The sequence below is a fragment of the Mycothermus thermophilus genome (genome assembly GCF_041956435.1).
Source record: "Mycothermus thermophilus strain CBS 625.91 unplaced genomic scaffold VTJ04scaffold_6, whole genome shotgun sequence".
In the NCBI taxonomy this organism is placed as follows: domain Eukaryota; kingdom Fungi; phylum Ascomycota; class Sordariomycetes; order Sordariales; family Chaetomiaceae; genus Mycothermus; species Mycothermus thermophilus.
The window spans coordinates 999,269-1,015,710 of NW_027191432.1; the positions used below are offsets into that span (position 1 = coordinate 999,269).

At 56.8% G+C, this 16,442-nt stretch overlaps 6 protein-coding genes across 6 annotated transcripts; 2 read left to right on the top strand and 4 right to left on the bottom strand.

Annotated features, from left to right (window-relative positions):
- Positions 1 to 610: 610 nt before the first annotated feature.
- On the bottom strand, positions 611 to 4,779 carry VTJ04DRAFT_8764 (uncharacterized protein; the record flags this gene model as incomplete). The annotated part of the gene is made up of 9 exons (XM_069367236.1): positions 611 to 796; positions 954 to 3,013; positions 3,070 to 3,862; positions 3,919 to 3,969; positions 4,032 to 4,163; positions 4,226 to 4,310; positions 4,365 to 4,390; positions 4,542 to 4,690; positions 4,737 to 4,779. The coding sequence occupies 9 exons, from the start codon at positions 4,777 to 4,779 to the stop codon at positions 611 to 613; spliced, it is 3,525 nt and encodes a 1,174-aa protein (XP_069215585.1).
- A 963-nt stretch (positions 4,780 to 5,742) lies between these two features.
- On the bottom strand, positions 5,743 to 7,397 carry VTJ04DRAFT_8765 (uncharacterized protein; the record flags this gene model as incomplete). Its single annotated transcript, XM_069367237.1, has 3 exons — positions 5,743 to 6,269; positions 6,341 to 7,238; positions 7,383 to 7,397. The coding sequence occupies 3 exons, from the start codon at positions 7,395 to 7,397 to the stop codon at positions 5,743 to 5,745; spliced, it is 1,440 nt and encodes a 479-aa protein (XP_069215586.1).
- Positions 7,398 to 8,122: 725 nt separating this feature from the next.
- On the top strand, positions 8,123 to 8,924 carry VTJ04DRAFT_8766 (uncharacterized protein; the record flags this gene model as incomplete). The annotated part of the gene is made up of 3 exons (XM_069367238.1): positions 8,123 to 8,160; positions 8,247 to 8,610; positions 8,697 to 8,924. 3 exons carry the CDS (start codon positions 8,123 to 8,125, stop codon positions 8,922 to 8,924), a joined length of 630 nt encoding a protein of 209 aa, XP_069215587.1.
- Positions 8,925 to 8,995: 71 nt separating this feature from the next.
- Positions 8,996 to 9,208, bottom strand: VTJ04DRAFT_8767 (uncharacterized protein; the record flags this gene model as incomplete). Its single annotated transcript, XM_069367239.1, has 1 exon — positions 8,996 to 9,208. One exon carries the CDS (start codon positions 9,206 to 9,208, stop codon positions 8,996 to 8,998), a length of 213 nt encoding a protein of 70 aa, XP_069215588.1.
- Positions 9,209 to 10,008: 800 nt separating this feature from the next.
- VTJ04DRAFT_8768 (uncharacterized protein) lies at positions 10,009 to 12,855 on the bottom strand (the record flags this gene model as incomplete). Its single annotated transcript, XM_069367240.1, has 5 exons — positions 10,009 to 10,159; positions 10,221 to 12,031; positions 12,106 to 12,387; positions 12,443 to 12,562; positions 12,634 to 12,855. 5 exons carry the CDS (start codon positions 12,853 to 12,855, stop codon positions 10,009 to 10,011), a joined length of 2,586 nt encoding a protein of 861 aa, XP_069215589.1.
- A 1,396-nt stretch (positions 12,856 to 14,251) lies between these two features.
- VTJ04DRAFT_8769 (uncharacterized protein) lies at positions 14,252 to 16,317 on the top strand (the record flags this gene model as incomplete). The annotated part of the gene is made up of 2 exons (XM_069367241.1): positions 14,252 to 14,473; positions 14,533 to 16,317. The coding sequence occupies 2 exons, from the start codon at positions 14,252 to 14,254 to the stop codon at positions 16,315 to 16,317; spliced, it is 2,007 nt and encodes a 668-aa protein (XP_069215590.1).
- Positions 16,318 to 16,442: the final 125 nt, after the last annotated feature.

Genomic DNA, 16,442 nt, shown 5'->3' on the forward strand with positions numbered 1-16,442 from the left:
TCTTCATGGGAGGATGGGAGGATGTTCTCTGTGTTCTGTAAATTAATTTCAACTGCTCTGGGCGGGGCGGCTTTGGGAATGAGATGATGACGACATTGATAATGACGATGATGGCTGGGCTGGTCCCTGCTTGAATCCTCCATAGTGCATACTCGGTACAGGTTTTATTCAAGGGGTTTGGTTACGGCGGGGGTAGACTGCGGGTTTGGTACAGTTCCCTTGGTATTTGTGGGTTCCGGGGCCAGCCGGCAGCCGTTCGTGTCTTGGATGACACTGACAGTATCACGGATAACGGTTTTGTCAGTAGTTATCAAATGGCGTCTCCTCAGAAGGTGGAAGGATAATAAAACCCGGACAACATGACATCCCTAACCTTATACCTATTCAGAGCTAGAAACGACATGTGGACATAATAAGAATTACGGAGTACAACTCTACCCTTCCCCCATGCACCCCTCACGCTCCTCACCATACGATGAACTCAATTCCACTAACATATTGTTTTGTTTTTCCAACCCGTAACACTAATATCCCACCCTGCCCATCCTATTCTATTCATCATTCAACCATCCACCCACCCACTCACTCGTAAACCACCCAAAACTCAAACTCAAACATCTATCGACTCATTAAACCTCAGCACCCCATTCCCCTGCAACACGCCATCCACGCCCTTGGGTATCCGTGCTGGCGCCGTCGCTGTTGCTGACGATGCCGTCGTCGTTGTTCCAGACCGATCGACCACGAGCGCGAGACCGTGGGATTTGATGGCGTCAACCAACGCGGGGACGGTGTCCTGTGAGTCGGGAATCGGCTGGTTAGCTATCGGTGCCCCCTTTTTCGTTGTCTCTCAAATGTGTGTGTGATCATGGATGGGGTAAGACCAACACCCGCCATGTAAGTGGGAATAAGAAAAACAAAAAGTGAAAAAGGGGGACGAGGGGAAAACATACCAGCAACCTCTCACAACAAATCAACCCCATCAAATTATTCGTCTGTGCCGTCCTCACCGCGTCCTTGATGGACGTGCTCACTCCCCCACCCGCAGCAACGACACTCTCCTCCTCCCGTCCATCCTTCAACTCCGACGACGACATCGACGACGACGTCGCAGCCTTCCCCAAATCGTTACACAAAAACACGGGGAAATTAGGCTGCTTCCAATTCAGCGCGGCGCACACGCTCTCGTTGAACGAGCTAAACACCACCGAGCGCGGCATGCTCGGTCCTCCATGCCCATGCCCATGCCCACCATGATGTCCATGATGTCCATGATGCAGCAACCCGTGCTGGCCGTGGTTGTGGCCGTGGTGATGATGATGATGGTGGTGGTGGTGGTGGTTGGCGGTGCTATTCCTCTGCGCCCTCGCGTGGTCAAACACGACCGCCAACACCGCGTCCACGCACCGGTTCAGATCGGCACTCAGACTCGGCGCCGGCAGGCCCAGCCTCTCCCGCTCCGCCGCCGTCGGGTACAGCACCTGGATGTTGACGTGCATGCCGCGCGGGAGGCGCGCGAGCGCGTCAGCCAGCGTGACGCCGCCGGCCGTGGCGAGGATGCGGTGCACCGCGGCGATGTCGTCTGCCGGGAGCGGTTCCATTTCCTTCTCCTTCTCCACCTCATCATGCTTGCTGTTCGAGGAGGAAGTGGTGGTAGCGACGCGGAACTGCTCCAGCGTGAGGCGCGAAACGGGCACCTCGACGCCACCGCACCTGACTGTCCACTTGGGCCAGAGCACGGGCACCCCGTCGCTGGTGTGTTGGACGTAGATGCGCACAAAATCGCCCGACAGGCTCGAGCCCGTGACGAAGGTGCCCGCGCCGGCGGCAACGCTGGGGAGGGTTGGTGTCATCAAGCCAGAGCCGGCGGCGACCTGGCTGGTGGCTTTCCAGTATGTTTCGAAATCTGTAATCTCGAGCGGCTGGCCCTGGAAAGGCTTGATGACCTGGACGCGAAACGTGATTTGGCCGATAGCGCGCAGGCGGGGGTCGAAGAGCGGAAGACAGGCGACGCCCGTGTTGCTGTCGAGGAGGGCGCGGAAGACGGCGGGAAGGGCGACCGTCTTTGCGATCACTTTGGCGCCGTAAGCGGGGAAGACGTCGAGGTCGAGAGTGAACGAGTCGAAGTTGTCGACCTGGAAGGACACGAGCCGCGTGTCCTCCTGGAAGGGGAGCATGATATTTTTCGGAATCACATCCGAGAACTTGGACGAGATGGTCAGGCGCGCGGCGGGGTACTTGCTGTCGTGGAAGAAGAGAAGAGCTTGTTCGTTTTGCACGTCGAAGCTGATCTGCACGACCGTCTTGGTGTCGAGGAAGTTGTGGCCGTACCGCCGCAGGGGAATGATGGGCGGCGGAAGCTCGAGGTCTGGGATCGCGTCGGCGTCGAGCGCCATGGGGATGGGCGCGCTGCTGCTGCCGAGCCCGAGGACTGGAGGAGGCACAGGGCCAAGTCGGGCCGACGACATTAACGGTTGTGGCGGACTCGTCACCTTCTTCTCCCCGCGGTTGAACGGCGTGAGCAACCGCATACACTCGAGGTGGCCCTCCCATGCGGCGTAGTACAATGCCGGAAGGTCCTTCTCGTCCAAGATGTTGGGGTCGGCTCCTTCATCAAGCAGGGCCCGGAGACATGGCACGTTGCCCTCGCTCGCGGCATGCACCAGGGGTGTCCAGCCATACAGCTTGTCGATCTGGTCGAGGTCGGCGCCGTAGGACTTTAGGAGCAAGAGAAGTTCGGGCGTTTGGCCTGACCTCGCGACCAGATGCTGGGGATAGAGGCCTTCGGCGTCGGGGAGAATGCGAGCGCCGTGTTTCAGAAGAAGTTCGGCGATGGCCAGCGAACCGCGCTCGCAAGCGATGTTGAGCGGAACATGGTCCGTGTCAGAAACGGGGTCCAAACGGGCGGATCGCTCCAGCAGCCGTGCGACGCAGTCGAGATGCTTGTGGACGATGCTGTGAATGAGAGGCGTGTAGTTATCGTGGTCGATGAAGTTGATGGTTTGAGGGGATGCTGGAGAACATGTCAGCAACCGAACCTCAACTCATTGACGGTAAATATCAACTTGCCTGACAAGAGCGTATCAATCATGTCTAAACGGCCATGAATACTCGCATAATGGAGGGGCACGCGGCCATACACATCGGTCCTTTCGACCGACACCCCCTTGGACAAGCCGTACTCGAGCACAAAGGTGCTCCCATAAATAGCAGCCTGGTGCAGGCAGTTGCGCTCGTTAATGTCGTCTTCGGACTGGATGTCGACAAGGCCCGTGTCCAAAAGCAGCTTCAGAGCATCAACCGAGGCGGCATGGATGGCCGAGAGGAAGGTCCGGGTGAAGCGTTCCATAAGGACCGCGTCGGGGTGAGCAGCCGTGGACTGCATGCGGCCCAAAAGGTCCTTCAACGCGTCCAGATCTCCTGAGAGGACCGTGTCGAGGAGCAGCGTGTCGGCATCTCCCTCGTCGGTGCCGGCCAAGACCTGAGCACTGACGACATGCTCATCACGGGATTCGAAGGCAATGCTGTCGCCATCGGCCCAGGCGCCAATCTCCTGGAGGCTTGTCGTTGCCTGGTCTGAGAGCTCGCTGATGACGGTGGCGTTAAAGAAGGGCTGGACCTCGACGGCGCGCGAGAGGTAGAGCTCCTTGGTTCTTGATTTGGATGTCTTGTCCCACTTTTTGAGGATCTTGGAGAAGGCGGTGCCGTTGATCTCGACAAATTGCTGAAGCTTGTCGAGGTCATTGGCGAATTGTTGGAATCCTTCTTGGAGGGTGGTGAGTTTGGCGGAGCGCCTGGCGACTGGATGACGGGACTGCAGGACCTTCTTCTTGTCGAGGAGGGTTTTCAGGCGGACTTTGAGCTGTTGAAGTCAGGAGCCGGTTCCATGAGAGATTGAGATGCATGCATAGAACGCACCTCGGCTTCTTTTTGCAGGTAAAAGGCGTTGACTTTTTCGAGCTCTCTTTCCTGGGCCAGTGTGAGCACAGCTGCATCTTTCTGAGTCAACCATGAGACGTTGGATTGCGAACCAGCTGGAAGAAAAATGTGGCCTTGTTTGCCTGGAGGGCAGCCTGGGCATCGGCGGCGCTCAAGGGGCCGGTCGGACGTGACGAGCCATCCTGAGGAGGCAGGAGAGGTGTGGCCGAGAGCTTCTTGATAAGCTGGAGGAGAGTCAGCCTTGGTTCAGGATTAAACAACTCTTGCTCCACGGGGATCAACACACCTTCTTGAGAGCCTTGTAGTTCACAAAGCTGGCGGCATACTCGGGGATCTCGAGCTGGCGCTTCTGGATTTGTTTTCCGAACTTCCTGGTGGGAGTGAGTATGAAAGCCGTGATGTCAGAGGAGATATGGGTCACAAACATGGTGTGGCAGCCGCCGGCACCGTGCTTCGGGTTACCGGTCAGAGTTCAAAAATCGTTTGAACAGGGGGATATATAGGGTTTGCGACTTTGACGAGGCGGTGGATGGTGTGAATGTGTCTGGCTGGCCAGGAGGTTGGCCCAAAGGAGCATGCAGCACCAGAGGTAAGGTAGGTACCTTATTGATGGAACGAGGGGCAGGTTCCAGGTTGGCGGGGCACCTGGCTGGTCCCAGAAAAATGGAAATCAATCTAGACCAGAAGAAAATGAAAGAGGTAGCCGCTAGGAAACGGTCAGGGTCTGGGGTCAATCGGCGGGTGGATATGGCTGTGATGTTGGCTGCCCGGTTAGTATTGGCAAGATGATCATGAACTCGAGGAGAGCCTGAGGTTGTAATATTCCATGGCTCTCAACATTGACAAGAGAGAAACAGAAACAGAGACCAGGTCACAGCAGTACGACTCAATCTCCAGGTCAAGAAACATACACTTACATCAATAGATAGGACACATGGATTTCCCCCCGACCGACGTATCTGATTGCTGCCAAACCACCCAAGGTAATAGCGGGCAAAATGGACCTGAATTGTTTGCTGTCAAAGTGTTACTCAGGACATGAATCCAAGGGGAAGCACGATGACGGCCCGTTTCCAGATGCTCCCGGTTGGGCCGACTCCACGGCCATCTGCCGAGCGGGGCCTAGCCGAGAGTTACAAGTATTTACATACCTAAAATCTGGAAGTCACACCAACACCTATCTACAAGCACAAGCACTTGGACCTTCCAAACTTTTCACAAACCCGGCCTTCAAAGTCCTCGCTGAAATACCTAGGTACCTAGGTACCTGTAGATACCTATTTGTTTGAACTTCCAGAAATTCACTAAGAAATTGATAGTTGGCGCTGCATCTCCTCTCTTCTCTAAACCACCTCACTACCTCTCCAATGTCATCCCCACCAATCGGGAGCCGGCATCAGGCCATGTGCTTGATTGCCTCGTTTAGAAGGAAAGACTCGAGAGACTTGGGCCTTCAAATACCTATGCGGCGACCCAAACCAACGGTTCCTTCATGCATGGACTGAGGGGGAAGAGGGGAGAGGAGTCCAAATACTCGGAATGTTGTACTCGTACGTAGGGCCTGTCCGGTTTGCTCGGTTTCGGTTGGTATTTTGTGTCGCGTGGTCTAAGTCCCCGTTTCTTCCCAGGCTATCTCCCCATCTTAGGTACCCGGACATGCATTTGCGCCTCAACAAGTATTATCACAACCTCTACTGCAAGAAGACACAAGGGAAACCATAACACGCTAGGTTTTCAAATTGCACAACCCTCTAATAGGCACGGAGTACTCCGTAGGTAGGTAACCTACTCACTTCCAACCCTTCACTTCGCACCACCCCCGCTACCCGTATCCTTTCCCCCCTTCCCGCTGCCACCCTCCACAATACTCTCCGCCATCGCATCCGCTGTAGCCTGCTTCAACCTCTCAGCATCCTCCATCTTAATCCCCCCGGCCGGCGCCGGCTTGGCCGAGTCCCTTTCGTCATCACTATCTCCCAGACTGAACGGGTCATTCTCGGCCTCGGCCATCGGGTTCGGATCAACCGGCGAGAGGGGCTGCCATTTGCTGCTCTTGGCCCCGACACCCGCGCCGCCGCTGCCGGCCGCGCCCGAGCCGGCAGTTGTCGTGGCAGAACCCCCGCCGACGCTGGGACTCGTCGCCCTCTTGGGGCCGGGGCCGAACGCGGCACGGTGCGCGGCCTGGTAGGCGTCAATTTCGTCAACCGTGTCGCTGAACGAGACAGCCTTGCGAGCGCCGTCGGGGCGCGGGGATTTGGAGGGGGCTGGGGGAGGGGGTTTGAAGAGGTTCGGGTTGCTGCCGGCGAAGGGGCGTTGATCCCGGACAGGGGCTACGTGGGTGGGTATTTGTTAGTGTTGTTTGAACTCGTAGACTCATGGGAACTTTTTAACTGGAACTTACTCCCGTCGGCATGGAACTTCATTCCGGCAAAATCGTCACTCAACAACTCCGGATCCGCATCGTAGCGGTCATAATCCGCGCTCCGGCGCTGCTGGTCGCGGGTGGGCCGGCCGAGGAACGAGCCCCCGCCCTGCCGACGGCGCTCCTCCTCGTCATCGTCGTCGTCAAACGTCTCGTCAATCTTCTTCTTGAGGTTGTTAAACCACGCATTGACCTTGGTCTGCGTCTCCAAAAACCCCTTGCGCAAACTCTCCTTGATGACGGGCAAATCGTCCTCGATAAAGCTGTGCTCCCTTTCGCTGCCGAACTCGTCCCGCGACGACGGCGGCCGAGGAGCGCCCGGCGCAGCGCGGTAGCCGTGCGGGCTGCGGTTGGCCGTACGCGCCTCGTACGCGCTCACGTTCTCGTAGTGCTGCGCCAGCTGGCGGGCGTACAGCTCGTCGGCCTCGACCTGCGACAGAGCGCCGCCCGTGGGATGGACGGTAGGACGAGGAGGCTGCGGTGGAGGCTGCTCCTCCACCACCTGCTCTTGCTCGCGAGCGACGGCGTCCGGATCCGTCATCTCGAGCAGCGCGTTGAAGGCCGCCTCGATGCGCCCGCCGCTCGCCCGGAGCACGGCGCGGATGACAGCATCTTCGACGGTCGGGAAGGCCTCCTTGAGAGTCTGCTGCTTCTTTTGCTCTTCGGTCAACGGCCGGGGAGGTTTGGGCGGCGGGGCCTCGTCGTTGGAGGCGCCGGGGCCGGAACTCGTCGTCGTCGTTGCTGTGCCGGCGGCGGCAGAGGCGCTGTCCTTAGCGCCGGCGACTTCAGTCTCCTGGACATCGTCGTCGTCCATCTCGAGGGGTCTCGCTGTGGTAGGAGATTCGGGTGCCGGAGCGGGAGCCGGAGGCGATTTAGTCTGCGGGTGAACAGGCTTTATGTGAGTTGAGACATTCGCAGATCAGGAGGTGACGACGTTGGGTTGGGCGGTGTCTCCGTGTCTCCATATCCCGTCAGGGGCAAAGGGGGCGGACAGAGACTTGGAGGGGTTCAAGTTACTTACAGCTTCGGTGGACATGGTGGTTTCGGGTTGTGGCGATAATTCTGAGTAAATCCGAGAAAGAAGAGGAGGTTTATTAGGCCAGGAGACTTGCCAGACAGCTTCCCCTGGAAAAGTGAGGGTGGAGAGCGCAGAATGAAGTGAATGTTGAAACCGTTGCTGGAATGTTGCTTTTGGCCTGAGCCTGTCGCGTTCTGGGTCCCATATGCCCAGATTACGTCGCCCCGCCTCAGGACCCCACCTGAGCCGCGCATGACGACAGCTATCGATAAGGTAACAGCCTGACGCAGCGCAATGCCGTCGTCACGATGTTCCGATGACAGAAGCCTTGCTCATTAACTTTTGCCTAGGACAGTAATACCTATGAGATTTGAGATCAAAAGTCTTGTCAATTATTACGACACGAAGGACTCGCCTCAAAGGGCCCACGAGCCCAGGTTACCCGGCCAAACGGAGACAGAGTGTAAACGATACAATAATACCGTAATCTACATCCTCTGCAATACGTCAACGTTACGCCGCCTTCTGCACCCCAACCCCTGTCCAGCCGCGTGCTCGGTGACGTCTGGTTCCTGGCCACCACCAGCCGAAGGAAGCCTCGCAGCCGCCAACAACCAACCTCCGCCTCGTGCCTCCGATAAGACGCCAAACACCAACCAACCGACTCTCCTCAAGAAACACAAACACCACAGTTCCAAACCTCGTCCCAACACCCTCCCCTTCTCCCCAATGCAGACGCCACCATGGGGAACTCGTCCAGCCGGATAACGGCTCAAGACCAGTCCGTCTCTCCCCTCTCTCTCGTCTCCCTCACTCGACCCTCCCCAACCTGAACTACCGTAACTAACCCCCTGCACCTAACCATAGAGCCATCCTCGACCTCAAAACCCAACGCGACAAACTCAAACAATACCAGCGCAAAATCCAGCACCTAACCAACCTCGAGACCGCCGCGGCCAAGCAGCTCCTCGCCAGGGGCGACAAGCAGCGCGCGCTGCTCGCCCTGCGGCGCAAAAAGTTCCAGGAGTCGATGCTCGCAAAGACCGACGCGCAGCTGGAGCAGCTCGAGCGCCTGGCCTCCAACGTCGAGTTTGCGCTCATCCAAAAGGACGTGCTGTTCGGCCTGCAGCAGGGGACGAAAGTGCTCAAAGAAATCCACGCCGAGATGGGCGGCATCGAAAACGTCCAAAAACTGATGGACGAGACGGCTGAGGCGATTGCTTATCAACAGGTTGGTGTCCTATACATACATATATCCCCTAGTTTTCCTCACATCCAGCATCCGGTACCTATATATATACTAACCCCAACCAAAAGGAAGTCTCCGACCTCCTCGCCGGCCGCCTCTCCGTCCAAGACGAGGAGGAAGTCGAGGACGAGCTTGCTGCGCTCGAGGCCGAGGCCGTCACGAAACAGCGCGTCCAGACCCTGCCTAACGTGGCCGACACGCCCGTGCTTCCCGCAGCACCGGAGGGCGAGCTGCCCGTGGCTGGTGCGGAGCCGGTGCGGCAGGCAGAGGAACGACGGCAGGCTTTGCCTGCTTGAAATGATGATACCCGCCCATGTCAGGAAGTTATGAGTACGTGAGGTTTCGGAAATAAGTGAATTTACCATGCCTATGTACCGAAGGGAGTGCGTGTAGAGTGGCGTTGGGAGATGGTAGCGGATGTCGGTTGGTTGACGAGGGTGGGCGTTTTCCCGAGTTCCTTCTTTTCTGATTGTTTCTCGTTGGCTTGCTTGTCATGAACGGCGTTTTGGATGGTAGCATGCGTGCATGGCAATGAGTGATGGACGGTATATAGGTACGTTGTAGACGATGTTATTCTCATAATGGCATTTCAGATGCTTAGTCATCACAGTTCAGATCCTCAAGTGACGCTTGATACCTTCAATGTGATCCCATCGAGTCCTTCGTTGTCTGCGACTCAGACATCCAACCGCAAGCACATAATATCCGTATTCCACACACATAAACTTCAATAATCCATTCACATCTCCCCCGTCCATATAACCCACACAATAATATGCACCATCTCACAAAACGCCTCCAATGCAAACCTCAAACAAAGGGTATCATAGGTATCTCCAACACCATTCCATGCACCGCCGCCAACACCTCTATCCCATCCCATTCCCCCTGCAACTTAAACACCCAAAAAAAAATCCGATGCGCTGCAAGAGCAGCCGAAATGAAGCCATACATGGCCGTGAGATGCGAAATTATGTGATGTCCGTCGTCATGAAAGACATGGACACCGAGGACCCCAAACCAAAACCTCAGTTTGTGGAGGTGGTCCGTTTATGTTGCCTGCTTGATTGATTCTTCGTTTTCTTCCTTTTCCTCTTCTTCCTCCCTCCGTAAATGTTGGACTTGGTTGTGCAACCAGAATCCGCTCAGTTGAACGGGCTTGGGCTCTCCAACCCCAAGATTTGCAGTCTCTCCAACCGAAGTAATACCCGTCTCGGTAACAGTATTGCGGCCGCGGAAACGAGTAGTCCATGGAAGAATCCATGCCGTTGAAAGATCGCTAATCTCAGCGACCGCCAAAGTAACCGCTGGAGGGGCTACTGCGGCTACAGCTGCGGCATGATGTATCCCATGTTAGAAGCCGCGTGGTTGAGAAGACCCTTAGTCTCTGCGACTGACAAAGTAGCCGCCCTGCATCGGCGGCTGGGGCTGCGGGCTGGGGAGCGGAACACCGGGGGGCGGAGGCGCATGCTGCGGTTGAGATCTCGAGTCGTAGGCCGGAGCGTATGCCGCATTGAAATGCGGGTCGACACTATTCACACATTTAGACTAAAACACGGGGAAAAGAGCAAGAGGAGTTGAAAAAAACACACCTATTGTAACCAGGGCGAGGATGGGCTGCACCAGCTGGACGTCCTTCCCGAACCACGTACATCGCCGGTGGCTGAGCTGTATAGTCTGCGCCGCTGTTCGAAAAGGAAGCACCAGCACGATCGTGAGGGGCGGGCCCGGCTTGCGAAAGTCCGGAATCTCGAGCTGGGCGCAGAGAAAGCGCTTCGTGAGTGTACGGCTGCTGCGGTGCAGCAGAGGGACGAACATCGTAGCTCGTCGTGGCAGGACCCGGACGCGGCTCATACTGGCGGGGAAACGTGTTCGACACGGTGAAAAAAGGAACACTGTTCCGCGGGGCGTTGGCACGGTTGTCAACGCCAAAGTCGTTGCGCTCATTCCGGGATTGAACCCAGGCGGTGTCCGGCTGGCGGAGATCCGCCTGATGCTCTGGGGCAGGCACACGAGCATCGCTCATGGAAATGAGCTGATACTCTTCGCGGCGCGCCCGAGGCGAGGCCTCCCGTCTGATCGAACTTGATTGCTCTCTGAGCACTCGCCCACTTAGATCGATAAAAACGGGTGACGCCCTCGACTCATGGGCTCGGGCCGAAGCGCCATCCGACCGCGCAGTATGGTATTGCATGCCCGGACCAGAAGATGAGGGGCTGGTGGGCGATCCTTGCTCCCTGGTAGTGCCTGGCTCCGGATTCAGCAGAATAAAGGGCTCTGCGAGCTGGGGAGGACGAGGAGCACGATCCGGTTCGGATCGGGGAGGTAGTTTGATAAAACCTTGACCTGCAAACGCAGCATGGAAAGGCTGCGCTGCTGGGCCAGTGCTCGCCATTGTGGGACTCTGAGCCTGCGTCTTGGAGCCCAACGTTCTGTTGTTGGAATGCAACAAATCGGGATCCGAACGCCGTGCAGGTGCTATGAAGCCGGAGAAACCGGACTGTTCGGACGCCGGTTCGATGGAGGGGACAAGATAGTCCTTCAAATCTTGTCCCTGGTGCCGCACCCGCTCTGCTTCAGGAGCACGAACGGGCGAGTAATGGGCCCTGTGGTAGTCATCATGCGTTAGAGCCGCTGGGGCTTGGTGAACAGCAGCTGTGTGCAATCCGCGGTACGGATTGTGCGCAGCATGCTGCTGCTGCCGCTGTTGCTCGTAAACCCGGCTCTCATGTCCACGCGAATCGGTGCCGACAGGCACGGGATATCCGCGATTCGCCACGTCTCCATGCACACTCTCCTGCTCCGCGACCTGCTGCCAGAACCGCGCTGACGCTGCCTGACTGGCTTCCATGTAGCGACTGATTCTTGCCGCTGTATCGCCAGTTCTCTTCTGCTTGGTCCCCGTCTTGGTGACCCTCTGAGGAGAGAAACTGGCATGTGGATGCTCTGGCGCCCTGGCATTGTCGGCCGGTCGCGAAGCAGGTACAGCGGCGACAGGAGCTGATCCGGTAGCGGAAGGTGTCCGTTCTGGTCCCTCCTCTTCCGCGGGGCGGCCCACAGTACTCGGATTGGCCGAGGAAACCAGAGAAGAACCGGCGATCGAGCTCTCGTCCTCGGAATCGCTAGAGTCCTCGCTGTCCGAATCGGAAATCATGATGATTTCTCTGAACATATTCTCGGCATCATCGCGCCCATTCTCCTCATCACCTCGCCACTTACGCAGAATATCGAGACAGATATCCTCGACAGCTTTCCTCGCCATGGGGCGATGTGCATATTTGAGGACTTTGTCGTACCCCGTGTGATTATGGCGAATATGGGCGACCACAGCGAGTTGTACACGCTTTGCAAGCGGTAAGTAGGCGCAAAGTCCGACCCGCTTCTGGCCTCTCTCATGCCGCGACTAAGACACAAGGTCAGCTGGTGAACACCCTGGGATCTCGGAATGTGAGCCCTAGGTGGGATCATGTCACATACTTTGTCGAAGGCGTGGATGAGAATCATCTCGCGATCGGGGTTGGGAATGCGAGGGAAGGCATCCAAGATGGCAGCGTTGGCCTGCTTAAAAATCTCCTCCTGAGTTTCAGGGATGGGCTCGGGGACGAGCGGATCCGCTGTCAGATTGTTAAGCTGGTCTGCAGGAAGGGACGCTTTTGCCTGGTCGACTACTGCCTCGAGGAAATGGTACCCGATTCGGTCCACCTCGCGGCTGAACGCCTCGGACGCCTTGTTGCCGGACGACTGTGCTTCGGGACGTCCCTGAATAAGGTCCTTGTCAGAAGCCGGGATGGGAATAGAAGTAAACTAGACAAACCATGACAACAAAGACAGTTGCCTGCTGTTCGCGAGACAGCTCTTTGCACTTGCTGCTCAAATAAGGGTTCCGGATGGGGACGAAGTGATAGCCGGCGGGCGGCGTGATATCCGAAGTAAACTGTGTTTGGGATCAGTTAGCCGTGGTCTCTCTGAAGCCGAGGATGGTTCAAGGATGAAGGTGTCCCGTACCTCTAATTTGAGCTTCTTCTTCTCGGCCGGGCTCTCGACCAGCTCCAAGAGGACTTTGTACTTCTTGGGGTCGAGCTCTGGCCGATCAAGCCGAGCCATGGCGGCGATGTGCTCGGGGACTGGAGTGTTCCAGTCCATCATCCCCTTGGGCCCCATCCTGTGACGATGCTTTGCGTGGGAGCCCGAGGGGCTGCTGGGCTCCCGTCTCCTGTTCCGCCCCATGGCTTGCTCTCAGTCGTGGGGTCGTCGCGGTGTTGTTCCTGTCCTGGATTCGTCATTGAAAGGCGAAATTGCCAGGAGGTCAGTAAAAAGACAGCAGCAGCATATATATTTCCGTGGTCGCATCCACCGCAAAGCTGCATCAACATTCAGAAACGATCGCGGTGGGACTCTGCGAGAAGTCAGTGACACCTCTGAGGCCGATCCCTCTGATGATGCACTCTTCTGGGTCTCCCGCAAACTCCTCGTAGATGTTGCGCTCTGGAGATGTTGCGCTCTGGATCAGTCGACTGACCAGCCGAGGTGTTGGGGCAAACCCAAACGGAAGGAAACCGGAGTGGGGTAGAGAGAATAATAAGAAAAAGATGAGACCCAGAATCACCAAAACCTTGTGGTGAGTAAGGTAGTATCTCGCAGAAACTCTGGACTTGGGGAGACAGTCCCGCAAGATTGGTAGTTCCTGGCAGCCTAAGACGATACCTCAATATCCCGTCTGGCCTCAAAAGTATTCACGTGTCTAGGATTGAGGGGTTCAAGTTTCCTGATGAGGGGCAGGAAAAGTCCGGGCTCGTTTGTGTTGTTCAGATCCTCAGAGAATTATTTTTGACGATTTCTCTGTTTTTTTTGCGGCCTTGGCTTCCGTTGGCATCAAGCACTGGGCACGTGGTTTCTCATCAGTAATGCCTGCACTGAGGATGAGTCCGGCAGGTGCTTTTGAACTTCATACTTTCCGGGCGTCTTGGATGTCTGTCAGGCGATTGTCGTCGGTGAGGCTGACACCGAGCCTTGGGCACCGAAACCCAAATTTTGGCCAGACGCCTTGGCGCCAAGACTTGGTACCTATTTGTGGCGCATGTGGCTGGTGAGTGGCTGCTGGATCTTGGCGTACCGTTTCTGTGCATTTTTGTCGCTGACAGCTGGAAGCAGATGTCAGCTCATCCTTGGACCGTCACCTGCGGCGGACCACTGGAGGAAGTGAACTTGGAAACTCTGCTTTTTGGTCAAAATTTGAGGAAGGTGTTGAGACAAACTCAAGAATTTCATGGAAATAACGTACACTATCTGAATAATTGACACCTGTAGGTCTCTGAAACCCTGTCGTACTAGGTGATTAATCTGTTTCCCAGCTGCATAGAGTCGTTGCCAAGAACTCTGGTCGCTGTATTGACCATCTTTCCCAAAACAATGACAAGTGAGATGACTTACACCGATTGACAGTCGGATTTCCAGACCCGACTGCAGTTGGAAGTACTTTCAGGCCCATTCCGTGATATCGTGGGCATAGAGATGGTTTCGCTATCGATATGACACCTCCTGTTGATGGCGTACTGTGATAAGAAAAGACTGAATTTTTTTGGTCTTTGTGCTCTCTTCACAACACCAGACTTAAATCATCACCATGGCCGACTTCGACTTGGGCGCCGCTTTCATCCCCGCCCTTCACAAACCTGCGGCTCTGCTTCCCATTGCAAAACATCGCGAGGCCATCCTGTATCTCGTTGAGACATTTCCCGTCACCATCGTCGTTGGCCAGACTGGCTCCGGCAAGAGCACGCAGATCCCCCAGTTCCTCGAACAGGCAGGTTGGTGCGCCGATGGCAAGATTATTGGCATTACACAGGTGCGTCTCACAGAGATCGAGTTTGTGATAGCCGTACCTATGCTGACTCTCATTCCTAGCCCCGTCGGGTTGCTGCTACGACGGTGGCCGTTCGCGTGGCCGAAGAGTACGGCTGCGAAGTCGGCAAGGAGGTCGGATATTCAATCCGCTTCGAAGATGTCACATCAGAAAGCACGCGCATCAAGTTCCTTACGGACGGCCTGCTTATCCGTGAGGCCCTCGTCGACCCGTTGCTGTCTCGGTATTCCGTCATCATGGTGGACGAGGCCCACGAACGCTCCATCAGCTCCGACATTTTACTAGGCCTACTCAAGAAGATCCGCCGGAAGAGGCCAGATCTACGCATCATAATCAGCAGTGCCACGCTACAAGCTGAGGACTTTCACCGGTTCTTCGAGGAGACTGGGGAAGATCAAGGGAAAGACGGTACCGACAAGATCGCCTCCATCATCAGCCTGGAGGGCAGGACACACCCAATAGACATCCTCTACCTAGAGAAACCAGCCGAAGACTACCTCGAAAAGGCGGTGTCCACAGTCATGGACATCCACACCAACGAAGACAAAGGCGACATCCTCGTCTTCCTCACCGGCCGGGACGAGATCGAGCAAGCCGTCCAGGCCGTTTCTGAGCGCTCGACGCAGCTCCCGCCCGGCTCGCAATCCATCCTCCCCCTACCTCTCTACGCCGGCCTCCCCGCCGACCAACAGATGTACGTCTTCGAGCCCGCGCCCGACAACTACCGCAAAGTCATCTTCTCCACCAACATCGCCGAAGCGTCCGTCACCATCGACGGCATCGTCTACGTCATCGACTGCGGCTTCGTCAAGGTGCGCGCGTACAACCCCAAGACGGGCATCGAGAGCCTCACTGCGGTCCCCGTCTCCAAGGCCTCTGCCGCTCAACGCGCCGGGCGCGCCGGGCGCACCCGCCCGGGCAAATGCTTCCGCCTCTACACCGAAGAGTCCTATCTTTCCCTGCCGGACGCCGCCGTGCCCGAGGTGCAGCGCACCAACCTCGCACCCTTCGTCCTGCAGCTCAAGGCACTGGGCATTGACAACGTCCTGCGCTTCGACTTCCTCTCCCCGCCGCCGGCCGAGCTGCTCGCGCGCGCGCTCGAGCTGCTCTACGCCCTGGGCGCGCTCGACGAGTACGCCAAGCTGACTCGGCCGCTGGGCCTGCGCATGGCCGAGCTGGCCGTCGAGCCGATGATGGCCAAGACCCTGCTGGCGGCGGAAAGGTTTGGATGTCTCAGCGAGATGCTGACCATCGCGGCCATGACGAGCCTGGGCGGGAATGTTTGGATACAGCACGAAGGGGAGAAGAAGAAGACGGAGAGCATGCGGAGGAGGTTCGCCGCCGACGAGGGAGACCATCTCACCCTGCTCAACGCCTACCAGGCGTTTGTGACGAAAGGGCGGAAGGAAGCCAAGTGGTGCCACGAGAACATGCTCAATTTCAAGTCCATGGCCCGAGCTGTGAGCATACGCGCGCAGCTGAAGAGGTATTTGGAGAGGTTTGGGATCAATGTCGACGAGTCGCTTGCTTCAGGAGCAGCAGCCGCGGCGGCGGCGCAGAACAAGGCGGAGCAGATCCGGAGGTGCCTCACGACCGGATACTTTGCGCACGCGGCGCGGATGCAGCCCGACGGCACGTTCCGGCCGGTGTCGGGGACGACGGTGCTTCACGCGCATCCGAGCTCGGTGCTGTTTAACCGCAAGGCGGATTGGGTTTTGTTTCACGAGGTGGTGGAGACGGGGGACAAGACGTTTATTCGGGATATCACCAAGATTGAAAAGTCGTGGTTGTTGGAGTATGCGCCCGAGTATTACAAAACGGGGTGAGGAGGTAGACGGCACTTGGGCTGGATGTGTTGTCAAGGCTGGCTTGTGGCACGGTATTATTGACAGGAGAACAATGCTATACTCATACAGAACTGTTGCATAGCAACCTTAGGCCCTCCTCCGTT